The 18,636-nt window shown below is 46.3% G+C and overlaps 7 protein-coding genes across 7 annotated transcripts; 3 read left to right on the forward strand and 4 right to left on the reverse strand.

Annotated features, from left to right (window-relative positions):
• On the forward strand, window positions 1–1,716 carry C8R40DRAFT_1111670 (survival factor 1). Its single transcript, XM_046228379.1, has 4 exons — window positions 1–163; window positions 213–419; window positions 473–1,412; window positions 1,470–1,716. The coding sequence occupies exons 1-4, from the start codon at window positions 144–146 to the stop codon at window positions 1,566–1,568; spliced, it is 1,266 nt and encodes a 421-aa protein (XP_046084872.1). The 5' UTR covers window positions 1–143; the 3' UTR covers window positions 1,569–1,716.
• A 441-nt stretch (window positions 1,717–2,157) lies between these two features.
• C8R40DRAFT_357117 (uncharacterized protein) lies at window positions 2,158–5,542 on the reverse strand. The gene is made up of 4 exons (XM_046234821.1): window positions 5,360–5,542; window positions 4,846–5,296; window positions 2,676–4,794; window positions 2,158–2,437 (listed from the first exon to the last, which is right to left on the reverse strand). Exons 2-4 carry the CDS (start codon window positions 5,204–5,206, stop codon window positions 2,368–2,370), a joined length of 2,550 nt encoding a protein of 849 aa, XP_046084873.1. The 5' UTR covers window positions 5,207–5,296; window positions 5,360–5,542; the 3' UTR covers window positions 2,158–2,367.
• Window positions 5,543–7,820: 2,278 nt separating this feature from the next.
• C8R40DRAFT_1048938 (uncharacterized protein) lies at window positions 7,821–8,972 on the reverse strand (the record flags this gene model as incomplete). The annotated part of the gene is made up of 4 exons (XM_046224537.1): window positions 7,821–8,000; window positions 8,053–8,175; window positions 8,232–8,353; window positions 8,408–8,972. 4 exons carry the CDS (start codon window positions 8,970–8,972, stop codon window positions 7,821–7,823), a joined length of 990 nt encoding a protein of 329 aa, XP_046084874.1.
• A 1,010-nt stretch (window positions 8,973–9,982) lies between these two features.
• Window positions 9,983–10,580, reverse strand: C8R40DRAFT_1014615 (uncharacterized protein; the record flags this gene model as incomplete). Its single annotated transcript, XM_046222912.1, has 4 exons — window positions 9,983–10,029; window positions 10,084–10,265; window positions 10,325–10,390; window positions 10,450–10,580. Coding segments are annotated over 4 exons (426 nt in total), but the record flags the coding sequence as incomplete, so codon positions are not given.
• A 492-nt stretch (window positions 10,581–11,072) lies between these two features.
• On the forward strand, window positions 11,073–12,949 carry C8R40DRAFT_1048834 (uncharacterized protein; the record flags this gene model as incomplete). Its single annotated transcript, XM_046224528.1, has 4 exons — window positions 11,073–11,339; window positions 11,388–11,653; window positions 11,715–12,590; window positions 12,646–12,949. 4 exons carry the CDS (start codon window positions 11,073–11,075, stop codon window positions 12,947–12,949), a joined length of 1,713 nt encoding a protein of 570 aa, XP_046084876.1.
• An 876-nt stretch (window positions 12,950–13,825) lies between these two features.
• Window positions 13,826–16,460, forward strand: C8R40DRAFT_1048714 (glycosyl hydrolases family 18-domain-containing protein; the record flags this gene model as incomplete). Its single annotated transcript, XM_046224523.1, has 17 exons — window positions 13,826–14,042; window positions 14,100–14,132; window positions 14,198–14,274; window positions 14,329–14,393; window positions 14,450–14,523; window positions 14,577–14,667; window positions 14,716–14,929; window positions 14,987–15,128; window positions 15,186–15,247; window positions 15,300–15,351; window positions 15,401–15,579; window positions 15,737–15,819; window positions 15,869–15,907; window positions 16,034–16,172; window positions 16,232–16,265; window positions 16,318–16,342; window positions 16,397–16,460. The coding sequence occupies 17 exons, from the start codon at window positions 13,826–13,828 to the stop codon at window positions 16,458–16,460; spliced, it is 1,590 nt and encodes a 529-aa protein (XP_046084877.1).
• Window positions 16,403–18,522, reverse strand: C8R40DRAFT_1196592 (DnaJ-domain-containing protein; the record flags this gene model as incomplete). The annotated part of the gene is made up of 12 exons (XM_046233085.1): window positions 16,403–16,846; window positions 16,908–17,030; window positions 17,094–17,175; window positions 17,231–17,539; window positions 17,596–17,715; window positions 17,765–17,786; window positions 17,840–17,906; window positions 17,966–18,047; window positions 18,104–18,133; window positions 18,182–18,207; window positions 18,272–18,391; window positions 18,444–18,522. 12 exons carry the CDS (start codon window positions 18,520–18,522, stop codon window positions 16,800–16,802), a joined length of 1,107 nt encoding a protein of 368 aa, XP_046084878.1. The 3' UTR covers window positions 16,403–16,799.
• Between the last annotated feature and the right edge of the window lie 114 nt (window positions 18,523–18,636).

Consider the following 18,636-nt stretch of genomic DNA (forward strand, 5'->3'; position numbering starts at 1 on the left):
CTCTTCATTATGTGTTATACTGAGTATTGTCGTCGCGTAGGTTGTTTGTACTGGATATGACGTACGCAACGGAGAGGTATACTCAACGGACCTCGCTGCTTTAAAGTTACAGTTTCAACTTCAGAGCTTCGACCATTACCACCATGTTCTCTTCGTTATTTTCGTAAGCCCGTCTATGATTTTCTCCGATTTCCTTCTTAAACATTGATTAGCACTGCTCCTCCTGCCGATCCCCATGCACCCAATTTCCATCCAGTCTCCTCCAAGTTCGGCCCTACAGAGCTATTTGGGGAACTCAAACCCAAGGATACCGAGCTTCTTTGCACGTCCAGTGGCTTCATAACCGAAACTCAGGTTTTTTACACTACCACTCCTGATGGAAAGTCTATATGGTGTCAACTCATCCATTCGTCTGTTGGGTGAGAGCTGATTCTTCTGCTCCTCGTTCAATTTTTTGTTCATCATTCAATAGTCTTTGGTACCCTACGATCCAGTTTACATGTAAAATCTACGATCCAGAGACGCAGAAATCGACATGGAAGTCCATCAACGTCTCGAACTTCACTTGTCCTCCGACTGGGTTGGACAGAAGGTCGTGCAAGGCTGACGAATTCTCATTCACACACAAGTCCAAACCTGACTCCGACTATCCCGAATCATACATTATCCAAGCCAATCCAGCGCCTGATTTGCAGATTTTCCTCGAGGTTACACGCCCGGCCTCTGCTTCCGGGTGGAAGATTGGCAGCGGAGATGATGGAGGATACTCGAAATTCGGACCGGACGCCAGTAATCCGGAAGGATATGTTATCCATCGATTCTGGCCGCTTATGAAGTCTTCTGGGCACATTGTTGTTAATGGGAAGGCAACACCTGTAGAGGGTCAAGGGATGTTCGTGCATGCTATCCAAGGCATGCGTCCGAATCTCGTTGCCGCTTCCTGGAACTTTGGAAACTTCCAGAGTCCAGAACTTGGCGGGGTGTCTGCAATCCAAATGGAGTTTACGACTATTGGCGCGTATGGAGTGAAGGGCGCGGGATCTGGTGGCGTCGCTGTCAACATTGGGTCCTTGGTTGTAGGTGGAAAGTTGGTGGCTGTCACGGCCGAGACGAAGTATCCTGGGGAAACGAGTGATGCAAACGCTCCGGTCAAATGTCGGGTCACCCATCTCAAACCCGCATTAGATGCTGATACAGGCTACCAAAAGCCATGTGAACTCTTGTTCGAATGGGCTGGGCCTTCTTTAGTCGCAGACAAGCCTGGAACGTACAGCGCTTCTCTAAATGTCGATGTAGGCGATATACAGCAACCCAAGGGATTGATAGAGAAAGTCGACGTGCTTGCAGAAATTCCTAAAGTATTGAAGTTGGCAGTCAACTACGTGGCTGGTACGAAGCCATATATCTATATGGTAAGAGTATTTCATCGATATTTCTTCTTCCAAATATCTGACTATGCCATTTGATAGTGGATCAATCCTGCGAAGTTGACTATTACGGAGCCTGAATCAGACGTACCGGTCGAGGTAAATGGGCACATATACAATGAGGCTACGTTTATTTCCTAGTGCTACATGGCATTTCTTGCTTGCATCCATTGTATCACCATCATCAATAAGTCTTCATTAAATTTCCTTAATAATACTAGGTGAATTTATCGCGCGTTAGGCGGAGGCTTCGAGTTCTTCTGCTTTGAGTAGGACAAATCTTGACATATCTTTTTGACCAAGATTGATGTTTAGGTTTAACTGCCTCGAAGAGAGACGTTTAAGGATTGATTAACGAAAAGAATGCAAATTGTGTATACGTACGGGTATGAGCTTTGAAATGTATGGTAATCGAAAATACAGTACAAATGCGAAACCGATGTAGAGTGTGCAGACTATGTACGATGCGATTGAGGTACTTAGAAGGATAGTAAAGTAACGTCTGCTGGAAACCATCCATGGAAGTCAAAATGAAGCAGAGCAGTAGAGGTACATAGCGGTGTCACAGTGCGACGCGGATGGATGAAGATGAGGAAAGGAAGATGAGAATACGGTCTATTTAAAGTGAAAGATTAAGATAACGTTGTAGAAGCGGTCGTATCGAATAGAAGATAGTCCAGATATGCAGTATACGCGTGTTCGACACAGGTCCAGAAGTCCGTCCGTTTGAGCATAGGGTTTTGCCTCTCAGCAAACAATTGAGGCCATTCGTGAGTTTTCTGCTTCAGTGCTTGTTTAATTTTTTTGTTTTGTTGATTTTGCTTAAGCTTCCAGATAGGGTCAGCGAAAACGTACCGCGATCTTCGGAAGCTTAAGAATGTGGTACAGAGACCGAGGAGTTGAGCAACCTATTTGAATAGAGAAAAGACATGAGCAGAGTTTACTCGGGGATAGGAGAGGCACAATGTTGATCAATGAATAGGCCATGATCGAAGAAGCGAACATATGCTCTAAGAAGCAGACGCATGTTGAGAAGCAGCCATGTATGAAGTGTGAACATAAAGCCCATCGTGCCCCCGAGTTGCACCGTCCAAAGATCCCCACAGAGAGAAGATATTAGCCCGCCAAGCCATCATCACTAGCTTCAACTCCCACCATCATGAACAACAGAAACTCTCAATTCAACGACTCCGGTGACCCCATCCCAATGTCGGAAAAAACGGGACTTAAAAGACACAAATAACTGACCTTAACCAAACTTTGCCCTTTCCACACCTATCTCGAACCAATTCCCACTCCATCTTATCCATCCTCTGCTGGTCGCGTCTTAAGCAGGAGAGAAGACTTTCTCGTCCTTCCTTCGTACCGTCTCCCTCAAGTATCCATTCACCTTCCCATCCAGGCCCCACCTCAGTCTCAAGCCCATTGTCCGTTAACGACGACACGAAGTTCGAACGAGATGACAACCCTACCCAAACTCGCAGAGTCCATACCCACTTCTTTACTACCACTATCCCTCCGGGGGAATGCGGAGACGGAATATTCATAGCGACAGATATCAACGACGGTTGATGCATCACGTCAAGTTGAAGTGGTGAGACTGGTATTTTCGAAATCAGAATTCGAGTATTCATGTTCATTTTTTGCTCCATTCCAGCCTTCCTTCCACCGGGAGATCCCCGGAGACTCAGTTCTTGTTGGAATAAATGCTCATAGTACCCCCAGCTGGGGAGCGCCCACGCTTCCTGACCAGGGTAATTAGGTTCGGGCGTCGTATATACAGGAAGGATACCCCGACTGTCCTGGGCGCCGAATGTGAACGGAATGAGCTGATAGCCATTAAATATCAGCCAGACCGCGTCAGAAGAGGACTGGGATGGGGAGACGCTCGGTGGAACATATCCGAGGTTGCATACAACATCTCCGACACTCAGATGTTCCCACAGGCCAGCTCGAATCAGTTCATCCTCACACCTTGACACACCACCTTCATCTGATGAGTCTGTTGTGTACGGAAGAGTCATGTCCGAAGACGGCACAAAAACCCGTAAGACTGGGGCTCGGATTCTGGAAGTTGCTAGGTTAAGCGCATGGGGATTGTTGTGACCCAAGTCTACTCCAGGAAGTCCAATGGCCGAAGGAATTGACCGCAGTTGTCCTCTTCTGCTAGTGGATGCCCTTGGTTTGCCAGGACTAAGAGTACTCGCCCTAGATTGTGCGCTGGATGGAGGCGAGAAGTCACTGTTTAATACTGATAGTGGTTGACTGTGACCAATACTTCTGGGCCTCATCCCCCGAGCGTCAGTAGCCGCTGAACGCAGTCTACCACGATTGATAGCAAGAACCTCCGCGCCCGACAATTGCTCCTTTTGCGACAATGGAGGTGGACTATCCAGCGCTGATATCGACGTGGCACTCGTACTATTTGATGCTGACGTAGAGCTGCTGGTTGTAGAGCTGGTGCCTTCACTGAAGCTGGACTCACTTCCGCTTACGCCCATGTCAGAGCCAGCAAATCTTCTACGAGGCGTAGAAAAAAGCTCATCGTCATCTACTTCCGAACTATATCCAGCAGATTCACGAAAAATATTCTTTGAGATGGCAGACGTCGACCTATATGAAGGAATTGTGGCTTCCCACTTCCCTTTTGCGTCATTTAAGCCTCGGCGCCAGCCAAAGCTAGAAGAATATTCACGTAGGGCACGAGATTCTGCAACAGGCGGAGGGGGTAAGCGAGATGCTTTCCCACGGAGCGAGGCCACGGAAAATCGTTTATTGGATTTGGATATTGAATCGGTGGGGGATATAGAGATAGAAGGTGTAGATGCGGACGCGGGAAATGAAGGGTAACCATTCCATTGCTTGTTGGATGGATTTGAAGAGTTACGCTTGAAGCCAGGTCGATCTTTACGCAACGCACTTGGACTATCTGTAGCAGCACGAGAGTGAGCAGAATGCTTGCCACTGCTGCTAGCAGCATCAACGACGTTGAGATCTGTCATCGAACGTGACGTTTGTATCGCAGTATGACCTGGTGCCAATGGGGCAGGAAACACAAGTTCCCTGACAGAACCTGCAGAAGAGGCGCGGTTATGGCTGCGGTAAGAAGAATCTGCAAGATGTGTATCGGCAGATAGAGGAATCAGGATGTCGCTTTCTTGTGGAGGTGGATTGGCAGATGAATGCGCAATACCTTGCAGGACGAGAACGAAGCGTGAATGAGCAAGAGTCAAACGGGCTAGGTGCGCAGTCTTAAGCAAGTCGCGAGAATGTCGAGGCATTCTGGAGGTTTCTGGCATGGTTCCCGATGACAGAACGGTAAGAGCATGTGTCGGGTAAGTGTGTAATGGTGTTTGCTGCGATATTACTATGACAATATGAATACCTGGAGAAAGGATTTAACGAAAGATGTACACACTTAAGAGAACCAAGTCTTCCCAACAGAGTTCTAGTCCCAGGTCCTCTCGCAGAGCGAGATTCTCGGGCCCCGCCTCTCGCAATACCTTACCAAAACCATCGACGTATCTTGCCAACACGATATTGCGTGAAGCGATCCACTTCTGAGGCGAATCAGACCTTGGGTGAGTACTTGTGAACTCGATGAAGCTACGCCAGGCTCGGCAGGTTTGCGACAAGGTAAGAAAGACCTTCCACGGAACAAACCTCAGAAATGACGATAATAGAAATGGATTCGATAGAAAGAGTTCTGTAAATGGCGTCTTGTAGATACTCGTTCCGGTCAACGGCAAATTCGACATTTTTCCAGGACTGGAAGCCATGAGCCTACTAGGCTCCGCTGGGACCACAAATATTTAAGTAGCCGCAAGAGTTGCGACCGGTTGTTGAGACCGCTTTACAAGTCGGCCCCGCTGTCCGAATCGATCCCGGAGTCAGAACTCCATCGTGAGGCCAAACCTTCGGGATAAACTCACCGAAACCTCCACCGTAGACAATAATAATTGAGCAATTGTTCCTGAGTAGAACAGCAAGAAAAGGTAAAAAAAAACTGTTACAAAAAACTCAGGAAGATGGTAGGCAGGTAGGGGAAAACGCTATGTAGCGGGTCAAATTTCAAGGATGAGAAATTACGCTCACCATCACCTCATCGAAGAACGGGCCGGCCGCGAGAATTCTCCATCTGATCACGGCAAAGCTGTTCTCAGGCACTTTTGCCAATTCTGGCGCGCACGGCTTTTGTCTGTCTTCGACATTCCCGGTACTCAAGGTATCAAATTGCGCGCCCATAAGCGAAAAGACACAAACGGTCTAAGTCCTGAGGATGTCGACGACGGCATGCGCCTCACACGTTTGTGCAATTTCCTACTTGTTCGCTCAAGATTTGCGATTCCTAGTCTTTAAAAGGTAAGAACGTTCACATATCCATCCCTGCCTTCAACTAACTATTCGTTTCCTTATAATCTTCCATTGGCCTGAAGTAACATCAACTCCTATAAGCTATGGAAATGCTCAAATAAATACATTCTGTGTTACGCCAGTCCATCAAGGTTCTTCTGCATGTAGCGCAAGCTCGAGTTCGCTTACCTATACTATCTGGCATCTGTACTCAGCTCAGCTCAAGTCTCGTCTCCACCAGGTCTCCACAATCATCTACGACCTTGTCTCCTGTTCTCGGATCAGCTTCAAGCGCCCTGTCTCGCGTATAAGTTATCTACGGTTTCCCTAGTTATGATCAATCGATGACAACACAGCTGAGCTTGAGATCCATGCGATGACAGTTAAATTCAAGTTCTTGTACGGTGCCCTTCTTCTTTAACCCCACAAAGTAATCTTGCATAATTTCTTCCAGTGTTTACTCTGCTATTCACCTTCTACATTTGAACGCTCCACCAGAGTTCCGTTCCACCTCTCTAGACCCTGTTCGGTCAGACATCGACTAACCGCTGTACCGCCGCCCTTCACCAGTGTCAAGTTCCAAATCCAGTCACGATCCATAATACATGTCCAGCCACTACACTAGCCCTGCAGCACCTCCCTGCATCCATGATTATTCATACGGCACCCCTCAAAATCCAGCAAATATGTACATGTTAAGTTCAAGCATGATGCATCATCAAGTCCACCTTTACTTACACTTACTTATCCGGTCATACACCTTCATACAATCAACTTTTTATAGTACCCCCGCAGCCAACGCATGCGTACAGACTGTGCCAAAGGCCGGTTACCTTCTCGGTAGGCTAAATTACTCGTACTATGCAGTACTCAGTCCTCTACGCTTCACGGGAGAAGCAAATATAGCCTTTATACGCAGTTCATTTCTATTCGCTGCGAAGCTAGACTCTGACTAGACCACTGGGTTCTCCGTTCACTGTCGGACGCATACTCATCTTTCCTCCTTCCTCTCCCTCTTCTCCTGCATGTACCCTATGAGCTCCTATGCTTCCCAATGCTAAAGTGGTTTAGATTCGAAAGGTCCGCCTTGACAGGAAGGCACGACCAAGGCACGACTTGGCAACACCCTGCAATCACCTCGCGGAGCCCCATCCCTGCCATTTTCCTCCTTTTTCTCGTCTAAGTTTTATCCTGTCTGATCTGATATTCTATGATATTTATTATTCTCTGATATATGTACATAACAGGATATCATTCACGGTCTTTATGAGTCAATAGACATCTCCTAAGTACATAAACCTTTCACGGACCCGACGTAAGCGGAATCGAATGCGCGTTTTTTCCCCCAGGATGTATGCGATTTACGACTTCGTCTTCCACGAAATACATACCGTACAAATAACATACCGTTGACTGAAGGCCGCAGCCCCTCGCAGCCCTTTGTCTACATGAATTTACAGCATATGCGGCCTGTATACGCCTTAGCGGGTTATGGGGGATGTGGGTTTACGTGGTAAACCCATTATTATATTATATGATGAATCCATAGGAATCCATGCAACAAACGCGTTTCTCAACTTATGTACAGTATGTATGTGGTTTCAGAATGACAACTAATACAACCAGATAAGTATAGAACAGAACTGCAGGAATATCGATCTAACATCAATTTTTTTGGCGCCCCGACGAGGATGCCACAAACGTGCTCGCGACTAAAAATGATCATGAGGGGTTAACCTATACATACCTGGTCGCATCGTGTACATACTGCTATGTATCGCGAAAATGTGCACAATTGACCATTTTTAATATAGTGAAAATAAAATGCATGCTATCTGCAAGAGAATCGACAGAGAGACAAGGAAATCCAAAAAGGTCATTTACATTACAGGAAGTATTTGTACAATAAAACACCCAGGAAAAAATACAGGTATAAGAAGAATATACATGCATCGAAGCGAAAGTTATGAAGGAATACACAATTGCAAACATCAACATGTAGAAGACGGGAGGGAGAACAAAATTTCGATGCAGGTTTGATCACCTCCAAAAGCCACTACCTTTTCCATCCTTCGGTTTGCCTTTTAAATCCGTCAGCATGACTTCCCTCTCGCGTTCATCCACACCAAATATTTTCCTCAAACCATCAACCTCGGTTGCTTTTTCTTGCATATTTTCTGTGGCTTGTCGAGCGTTATTACGTGCGACCTCCAAGGTTTCCTGAGTAATCATTAGGCTTATGATATTGAAGCGGATTGAGGAATTGACTTACCGCCTCGCTTTGCATTGCGGCTTGGGCGATCTCATACTTGGTCCTCGCTGCCAAATATGCTTCTTCGGCTTTATGGAATGCGGTGAGGGCCTTTGTATGTGCAGTGTGAGCCTTGGATTCGCGCTGTTATATCCAGAATCATTAATGATGACCTTTATAGGAATGGAAAATGCGCGAACCTTGACCAATGACTTCTGGACTTTCTGTAATTCGCCAAGTTCCTGAATGGCGATATCCATCGACTGTTTCTCGACTTTGCTTTCTGACTTGATGACCTTGGAAAGTCGTTGGCTCTGTTTGACTGACAACGACTTTCAAACGCAATGACGCGTTTCATAGCAAGCAAATGACCAACCTTCTACCTTTCCGATTTTCTTCTTCTGTTTCCCGGTCAGGGCGTCGTCAGCACTCTGCATACGTTGATGCAAAGAATCATCGGCGGTGGCAGTGGCAGAAGGGCCAGTGATACCGGCTCCGTTAATGAATGCGGATCCGTTGACAGGTTTACCGTCTGCGTTGGTGAGCATGGTGCGTCGAGAGCGGGTAGATTCCACGCTACGCGTGGACCTATTTCTTTCGACGCCATCGGAAATTACTCCGCCGCGCACTGAAGAAGCTCTGGACGCGATAGAGCCAGGTCGCCTTTTCTTGAGGACGGAACCTGATCGTGCAGGCTGGAAAGAGGGTGAGGTCGCCCCGTCGGAAGGAGGCGGGAGGTCGGTGGCTGGAAGCCAACCCTCAGAGCCATTCGGATGAGCAGTAATATCATGTTGTTCTGGCTCGTCAGTCAATTGAGTCTCGCCATTGTCGACGATGCCGGAGGCTATCCTTGTACCACCTCCAGCGACAGTCGGTTCGCGGTTCAGGTTGGATGACTTTGTGTCTGATACTATAGGCAAATCTTGAGCGTCTTGAGCCATGTGAAAGTGAGCTAAGGGAGCTTCGTAGTAAATGCTTTTGCCTGATACAGAGGATGCTGTGGAGTCAAGAGGAGGTCTACCAATAGGCATAAGGCGCACTGAGGGTGCCAGAAGTTATTTGAAAAACGAGGATTGGCACCACTTGGACTCGAATTTATACGCCAGTCTAACTTTAAGCGATCGTTCGCTATCGTTCGACGTTCAGAACGTTTAGCGTCATAATTATGACGTCACTGAGGAGTAGTCGTAATTAACTGGGGTTAGGGCTAACATGGAACATGCCGACCTTCGTCCGGCCTCGTCCGGTTCTCTCCAGTTTCATATGTGGTGCTCACTTTTCAGCTCTGAAATTTAGGGCAGAGAAATGACCTGGATGAAGATGGATGGTACCGACAGTGAAGCAGATTAGCCATCCACCATGTTCAATCTCAGTTGCTGATCAGCCCTTCGGCGGTAAGGGATGGAAATTATGAATCTTTCCAGTTTTTCAATCCTAATCTAATTCCACAGGGGATAATCCTGGAGAATCATTACTGTACATGGCAAGTTATATTAAAACCGATGTTCAAGTCGATGTAATATTCATCATGATGAACATGGATTTACCAATCCGCTTGTTCGTACCTTAGACCATCTACGTTCGTACCCATCCCGTACGAATCCCATTCATCGAGCTCGTCAAGTCGCCGCTTCAGGAGCTTCCTTGTCAAATATACAGCATCCTCACCCAGCGCAAATCTAGCCGGAAGTGGTTTCTCTGTCTTCAACGTGACGAGATCGAGGAGTTTTTTAGCTGCTTTTGCAGTATCTCCCAGCTCTTGTCCAGATCTTGCCTGAAACGCCCTATGAAAGTTGTGCGCGATATCGTACCCTTCAATCTATGTCCCGAACCCAAAGATTATCTAATATGGAATTCAGATTGTTCAAATTTGACTCACGGTATTTGCTGGAGGTTTAGAGTTAGAAGTTGCCACTGAGGTACGGAATGCACCAAGAACTACAGATACAGCTCGAATATTGAAAGGGGAAAGTTCATTCGACCAGACTTCGGTGAGACCTAGGGTAGTAGGGTCCGTTAGTTTGTAAAATGCTGTTTGAACTTAAATCTCACATTCGAGAGCAGCTTTACTGGCACTATAAATGCCTGCACCACTAAGAGCGAGATAGGATCCCTGAGAACTGATGTTGACAATCGTCCCAGTCTTCCTGCTGCGAAAATGTGGCAGGAATGCAGTCGTAACATTGATCACACTGAAAAAATTAGTATTAAATTGAGCTTGAATTTCCTCTGGCCTAGATATAAACACGGTCAGTAAACAACATACACTGTGAAACGGCACTAAAACATTCACCTATTCTCCTCGATCGCTCCGGCAAGAAGCCACCCAGCATTATTGACGAGTATATCCACTTGGCCGCTGCAGAGTTAGCGTCGCGTGAGCGATCTTCATCGTCATTATTCTATGATTCAACTCACAACGCGCCAATCGCCTCAACTGCGAAGCTTTTCAGTCGTTCAGGCTTATCATCGACATCTAACGTGAGAATTCGAGCACCCTTGTCTCGTAAATCTTCGATAGCAGATAAACGACGGGCAGTGGCAATTACGCGCAACCCCCTTGCAAGAGCCTCTTCAGCGAGAGATCTGCCGAGACCAGTAGAGCATCCAGTGATGAGTATAACTTGAGATTCAGAGATGGAAGCCATTGGACTGTCGAGTGCCAGGCGGTGATTTGGGTAAAACTTTTGCCGAATCAAATAAGGTCATGCGCACTTGCATTCATGGATGTACATTTAGAGTCAGAGGATGACTGCGAATATTCGAGTCCATCGCGGAACCGATACTTTTATCATGGACCACCACAGTCACTGTCAGTTGAGACCAGCTGGTTGAGATGAACTGGAAAACTTGACAAGGATCTTCATATCTCCTAATATTGCTGACTAAATATCAATCGAGTGACGATTTTCAATTTGGTTTCGGCACCGCAGAAACCTTCAGGAAACTACTTTTTTTCCCTCCATCGTTGCTTTTCGGAACCTAATTCGTAGAGTTCTGCAGGAGTTCACAAAGTCGCAAGGCTGGTCGTACAATGTACAATGCTACGGCAATTTGTACGAAGAACGTCCATTATCTCCCACTCTCACTTCACATTCACTGCCCGGCCCCTGTCAATTTCAACATGCCCACGATCTCCCTCAGTATCTGTTCGATATCTACCTGGTTCAGGCCTCATCCGGGCTCATAGATTTTCGCCTCTAGTGGTACCTCCTACCATCCTTGCAGTTACAGGAACTTCTGCTTTCCACTCCACTCCGAGGAATAGTTCTCCTCCACTGATTGCCATTCTAGCTGCTGTATTCAAGGTTTGTACTTGTATTATCATCAAGCTAGGCTAATTCATCTCAGGATAGTCTTCGACCGGTCTTCAAATAGCCCAAACTGCTGCACGAATAGCATTAACCTTCGTACCAGTCATTCTCTTGAAAAATCACAAGTCTCGTATGCATCTCCGTTTTGCCGACATCCACGGCATTCCTGGTGCAGAGGATAAGAAATTGAAGCTACTTCAACGAATACGGAAACGAACGATATTCTTTCAGGTTCTCCTGGCAATTCCAGCTGTTCTGTTTTGGTTGGTTATAATTGCTAGTATGGAACGGACGCCATTAACTGGGAGGTACGTCTCAATTACTAGTTATCATTATCAAAATACGTAGATCGAGCGACCCCCTTTGTAGGTGGAGACTCATTATCTTATCACCAGAAGAAGAGGATGATCTAGCCGCAAACTTAGCCGGACAAGGCTGGTACAACGCAGTAGGAGATATTTTGGCACAAGATGGCCCTCCACGCTTTATTCCTTACAATGATTGGAGGTACCGATGGGTACAAGATACCCTTCGAAGACTAGAAGCAACTGTTCCCATCCTGATGAAAGAAATAGACCGATGCCCAGAGTGGCTGGAGAGCGACCGACCGATGCCTCCACCGGCTGAATACCCTCTTACTCCTCGTCCCAGAGCATCGGAGTACCTACGATCCTTTTGCGAGAAAATGTGCGATCGTGAGGTTCCCCCAGTAGCCCATTCCATACCTGGCCCACCTTACAATCTGCTTCTGGTCGAACGGCCAGATGCTTTAAACGCCTTTTCCTATGGATTCGGACCAGATGGCGGCGGTGGCATCGTTGTCTACTCTGGATTCATAAATGATATTCTTGCTAGAATACCGATGGATACGTCCACCCCTTCCCCTCCCCAACCGCAATCTTGGTGGTCGTCATTCTTAGGCGGCCCGCCCCCTCCCCGCCAATTTGTTCCTACCGAAAAGCACACATCCGAACTCGCAATCTTACTTGCACACGAATTGGCACATCTTCTTCTTTCTCATCATCTAGAAACGTTATCTTCTGCCACTGTTATTATACCTGGAACACTATCCATCTTCGCAGACGTTATCCGAGTCTTGATATTTCCGGTCACTATGTTCTTCGGTCCATTCGTAAATGATGCTGTTGCTCAGCTTGGTAGGATGGGCTCTGGTGAGCTCACCAAAGTTGGGGAATACTGCACCAGTCTCAAACAAGAGCATGAGGCAGATGTCGTGTCCGCTAGGTAAGCCTCTCTATGTCCCATGGAATGATTCTTGCCGACCTTGAATGCTTGTTAGACTCTTGGCTCATGCAGGCTTTGATGCACGAGAAGCGATCTCATTTTGGGAACAACGTGCCTTATCGGCCACAGAATGTGCTCATGCCGAGTCCATAGATCCTGCATCTTCTGACGAACCAATATCGAAGAGTGAACGTCTTATACGGCGAATCGCCGGGACTGGGCATCCTGTGAATGAAGCTCGAGTAGATAAGCTCAAGTCTGAGCTGGTACGATGGGAAACAGAACGAAGGGCTGCGCTGGCGCGTTCTCGACTCTCACCCGAGGAGAGGCGTAGCAATATCAACCTTACCCTTGCATAGACCGTATAGGATGGATATTTGGGTTTGTTGTGTCGGACGAGTGTTTTCACTTAAGTTATCTACTTATCATTGTACTATTATGTGCACGTCATCTTTGTTTTTTAGGTTATAGCTCGGACATCAACGAATAAATCACCATTCATTTCTATACGTACACATAAACTTGTGGATATTGAACTCGCATTTTTCTCCGTGATTTTTCTGCACACGCGAGATTCCGTGGCTGGAAGAATCGTCGTGTGCTGGGCGGGTGATTTTCTATCTCAAGTCCATGACTACCAACGAAGGCTGGAACTCAGCCAGAAAGGCAGCATGTGCCTCATTTTTCACATGTCGCTTTGATTCTTCAAAGCTTTGTTTGATCTTCAAACATCTTATAGTGATCCTCGCAGGGCATGTCCCCCAATCTTCCAGATGATTATTCGTAAGACAGGTCATGCACTCACTCAGTAACTGGTGATCTCTGGACGTTGCTTGGACGGACAGATCCTGAAACTGTTACAACTCAAAACGGAGAAACTCTTTGCTATACATGACTCGGAACGAACGCCCCCGCCGCATAGAAGAAGACTGCATATCTTGCTCGATCATCCACTTTCATCTACTCACCTGCTTCTACAGAGCTTTCCATTTTCGTCGCTCTGCGAATTAGATTCGGAATTCAACATCCATATGCTTCTACCCGCTGTTATCTTAGCATTCATCTGTACCACATGGAATCTTCAACCTGTATGCCGTCTACACACCTTCAGCCAATTTCGGTGTACGAGTGAGAATCTTGGAGACCAATGGTAGAGGTGTGGATTTATTTATACAGGGATACAAATACTGACAGATATTACCGAGTCTCTTCCTAAGGTCCCCTAACTTGACGCCATGATAGGCCTTGGTCGTATCCTCGTTTCTCTGCTCTCATTCTCTGCCCTCCATGTACACGCGACACAGGTTATGCACAGACCTGAACGATTCAACACTACGCCTCCCGCAGTGACTACCGAGACGAACCCAGAGACACATGTTATCCAGAAACGAGCTACAACTAAGACACAAGTCGCTTACTTTACCAACTGGGGTATCTATGCAGCCAATTTTCGTATGTTTCTCTCATCTTATGCTTTTTTACGACCTGTCACTCACATTGGTTGAAAAGAGCCCACCGACATCATTCCATCAACTCTCACTCGTGAGTTTCTGTGACGGACCAAGATGCAGAAGTTCGCCTGACCGGGACCTCCCATTCACATCCAGACATTCTTTACGCATTTGCTGACGTCAGCCCTGACACTGGTGCAATATCTCTCACTGACTTATACGCCGACGAGCAGGTATGTATGCTCCCGCACTTCTATTCATCAAGTTTAAGTTGTGCCGTCTTTCAGAAACACTTCGCCACTGACTCGTGGGATGAGACCGGGAACAATCTTTATGGCTGCCTGAAACAGATGTAAGTACTATCAAAACTCCCAGTCTGCCAGTGAAAAATTCATAATATCTTCGTAGGTATCTTCTCAAGTTGGCCAATCGAAGCTTGAAAGTTTTGCTTTCCATCGGTGGCTGGACTTACTCCCAAGAAGGTAATTCGGATCCTTCTCATATGTACACTGGTATCTGATATCTTCTCATAAAGGACACTTTGATTTCGTTACCGATGCAACCCTAAGGGCCAACTTTGTGACTCAAGCGGTGTCCTACATTGAGAACTTTGGTTTCGATGGGATGTAGGTCAAGCCGCGCCTTCACACAACCATGATTGAACCAACTGTTAGTGACCTGGACTACGAGTATCCAGCGAACACAGCGCAAGGACAAGGATTTTCCGATCTCATCACCGAGTTGCGTACTGCTTTCAACAATTTGGCTGCTCAAAAGGGAGATTCAACACCATATGAGTTGACTGCTGCGGTGTCTGCTAATGCGTCAAATTATCAATGGCTGAATATTCCACAAGTGGACGCCGCGCTCACGTACTGGAATTTAATGGTGCGCCCTTTCACGATTTGAATTTGCTTAGAGACGTATTCTAATTTTATCCACTAGGCCTATGATTATGCAGGATCGTGGTTGAGCTGGTCCGACAACCAAGCAAATCTCTACGATGGACAGCGTACTGGCATCAATACTGATATGGCAGTCAAAGGCTATATCGCAGCGGGCGCAACTGTCAGCAAAATTAATTTGGGTATGTGTACCGTTTCATCAGTCTGTATCAGTTCATTTATCCGGTCTGTAATGCAAGGTATTCCAATCTACGGACGCGCTTTCGAAGAAACATCGGGCCTTGGACAACCGTACAACGGAGTGCGTCACTCTTCGACTGGTTTGAAAGAAAAGAGCTGCAACAATTTTGTAGATTGGCCCTGGAACATTTGAGGCGGGCGTCTATCAGTATAAAGTCCTTCCCCGTACGCACCATTCCATTCATATTTGAATCTTGTCTCACAATGGGATTAGTGGCGGGCGCCTCAGTATTCGAAAATACAACCGATGTGACCAGTTACTCTTACAACCCAACTACAGAAGAACTAGTTTCTTACGATACTCCGAACATTGTCAAAATGAAGGCTCAGTATGTCAACGCGAACGGCCTCGCAGGTGCTATGTACTGGGACTTGATACGTATCAATTATGCAGTTCGATTCGGACTACAACTTATTTTCGTATTCTCTCTTTCCATTTCTGACAATCGAAATTTCCTTGCTATTCAATTATTTGCGACGAACACAGTCAGGTCGGTTCTATCATTCTACGGGCGATGATTTGATATGCTAAACTTGGACTCTCTTCAAGGACACTGCCGACGCGTCAACCTCCCTCGTTCAAAACGTTTTGACCGAATTCTCAACACTTGACGATACATTGAATCATATCGAGTAAGTGAATGACCCACTGTATGCTTTCCCTGTCGCTGAAAGAGATTAGCTATCCTGACAGTGAATGGGACAACATCAAGTCAAATATGTAAGTTCGCCACTACTGTTGATCTTTATTCACAGCTAAATACGATTACTACAGGGGTACATATTAATATCAAATACGTTCGCGTTGATTGAACATGGTTGAACATTGTTTACTCCTAGGTGAAAGCACCGGCTCTTCTACTACTGCCCCAACTTCGACGTCTACTACTTCTGCTTCATCATCCTCCACAGGAACCGGTACTACCACTTCCACAGGGGCCTCACCCACCGGTGCTTGTGGTTCCGCTGCAGCATGGTCTTCCGCTGTAAATTTGCAACAACCCAAATACTAGATTATACTTAGTTATGCTAACACGTCCTCTAGATTGCTTACGATGGAGGTTCTGAAGTGACGTACGGTGAGTAACCTGGTCAGCTTTCAGCATCCTTGAGTATTCATGATTTCATCAGATGGTCAACTTTGGGAAGCTCAATGGTAAACATGAGTCAGCTACATTTATCGGTATACTGATCTGGAAAATTTCTCCAGGTGGACCGAAAACGATACCCCAGGTGGAGCAGGTGAGTTGATATCAGTTTGTTCAGGCGATTGAGTGGATGATGTTGAAAATTTGCACAGCTGGAGTTTGGATTGTCGTTAGTACATGTTGATTGGGTTAAATAAACGACTTTTGCACAAGGTAACAATCATGTACATATTGTTTCGAATATTTATCATTCTTCAGAGCCCGAACTTGAACACAGAGAGATATCCCGAAAGAATTTCGCGAACTAGGCACCCGTTTACTTCCAGGCATAAGATATCACAAGGATATACCTGCTGTGTTCAAGACTTAATTGTCCCGTTGTATGATAAAGCAACAGCGAAGCTTATACACTAACGAAATAAGATTATAAATAACGGTTTTACCCAAGCTATGCATGTTCTGGTTCTATAATTCATCGTGATTGGACTCTGTTTGGAACGCTTCGGATAACTCTGCAGAAATAAAGAAAGGGTCAATCGAGTGTGCTTCCACATAGAGATAGAGAGTACTTACTGCGTCTTTGTTGCGGTGAAAGTTCGATGGGGAGCACCACATTGTACTCGACAAACAAATCACCGTGGAGGTTACGATTTTCAAACAACGGCATCCCTTCACCTTCGATTTTTTGCACAAAGCCTGTGTTGATTTCGAACAGCCTGTAAACCACAATGTCAATAGAAGATGCGCTATTCAACGTACCAGGCTGTGTCGGTCCTTTTCGTATCAATCTAACTTCATGTCCATCTAGATGCGTCAAATTTCTATCGAACCCAAGCAGTGCCTATGCCAGCGTTATCATAAATGAGCGACGATGAGGGAGGTATATATAGCCATACCTCATCTATACCGATGGTCTCTCTCCAATATAGACTGCTCTCTTTCCTCCTCCAACTGCCTTTATCCCTCCTGCTACGCACTCTAAGTATGACGTCTCCAGCTTCCCAGTCAGGACTTTCATCCCCTTCTCCTTCAAAGACAACCTCATGGCCTTCAGGCATTCCGGGAATCACTTCCAGCGTATAGTGTGCTGTATAATCTACTACTTTCATACCGTCGCAGTGAGGGCACTTCTTGTGAATGATTTTTCCGCGGCCTCCACATTCATTACAAGTTGTTTGACTTTGGGCAAACATTCCGGGGAAGATCTGTAGGATCCAAAGGGTAAGCACGTAAACATCGACAGACTTTTGAACCACGACACCTGTTGTTTGACGAGTTTCACCCCAGAGCCCCCACATCCAGAACAGGTATGTATATCTTTATCTGAAGCAGCGCCGGAGCCTCTACAATGGTCGCAAAGAATACGTTTCTTTATCATGAACTGTAGCACGGTGAGTGGGATGTACGAAAATAGCAAACAGTCGTCTCACGTCTATACTTGCGCCTTTGTAACTATAGAAAGACCTATTAGTATGAAGATAACATCGCAGTCTACATCCTCTTACATATCCGCGAGTTCAACTTCGAATTCTGTGAGGGAGGTGGGTCCCCGACGTGTTTGCTGAGAAGCATCTACGCAAGTGATCTTTCAGCTGGGCAGTGATATCTTCAGAATGAGACGATCAACTGACATCCGCCACCAAAGAAGTTGGAGAACATGTCAAAAGGATTAGCATGTTGGGTCTGCCCACCCTCGTGAGCTTTGAGACCTTCCTATATGACATTTCTTACTTAGAAGGAACTTCGACGTAAAAGCAAAGGCAACTCACCTCGCCATGCCGGTCATAGACTTGGCGTTTCTAAGCCTCATTTTAGACGGGAAGATTTGAATAAAACGTAGAATGTACTTCTTCATCCGATAATACTTCATATGCTGCAATATTCTGGCACAATTTAGCAGGGGACCGTCAATCGACTTGAAAGTTGACCAGACTGACCGTACGCGATGTCCACGAATTTGTCTTTCGCAGCGGGATCTTGGTTCTTGTCGGGATGATATTTCCGGCTCAGTTTCTTGTACGCATGCCTGACATCCGTTTTCGAGGCAGAAGGGTGTACTGAAGTATGAGATGCAGTGATTTCTTAGCTGAATAGTGCCTGAAACCTTACTGTCTAGGATCTTGTACAGGTCCTTAGCAGCGACTAGAGCGGAGAAAAAGAGTAGGGCTAGCGTGTACGCCCAAGCCATGATTCGCCGGTGCTTGGATGTGAGGCAGGATGCGAGGAAGGTAAAAACTAAAGGAGGACACGTTAATGGGCGCTAGAGTGACACGTATTTTTGCGCGTTTATTTCCCAGCTGGC

The sequence above is a fragment of the Lentinula edodes genome, assembly GCF_021015755.1.
Source record: "Lentinula edodes strain Le(Bin) 0899 ss11 chromosome Unknown C8R40scaffold_24, whole genome shotgun sequence".
In the NCBI taxonomy this organism is placed as follows: Eukaryota; Fungi; Basidiomycota; class Agaricomycetes; order Agaricales; family Omphalotaceae; genus Lentinula; species Lentinula edodes.

Coding starts and splice junctions, on each gene's coding strand:
- C8R40DRAFT_1111670 (XM_046228379.1), top strand. CDS start 144: ATGTTCTCTTCGTTATTTTC. Junction 420..472: donor CTCATCCATTCGTCTGTTGG/GTGAGAGCTGAT, acceptor ATCATTCAATAG/TCTTTGGTACCCTACGATCC. Junction 1,413..1,469: donor CGAAGCCATATATCTATATG/GTAAGAGTATTT, acceptor GCCATTTGATAG/TGGATCAATCCTGCGAAGTT.
- C8R40DRAFT_357117 (XM_046234821.1), bottom strand. CDS start 5,206: ATGGCTTCCAGTCCTGGAAAAATGTCGAATTTGCCGTTGACCGGAACG. Junction 4,795..4,845: donor GGAAGACTTGGTTCTCTTAA/GTGTGTACATCT, acceptor ATATTGTCATAG/TAATATCGCAGCAAACACCA. Junction 2,438..2,675: donor AAGGGCAAAGTTTGGTTAAG/GTCAGTTATTTG, acceptor TCTGCTTCTTAG/AGCATATGTTCGCTTCTTCG.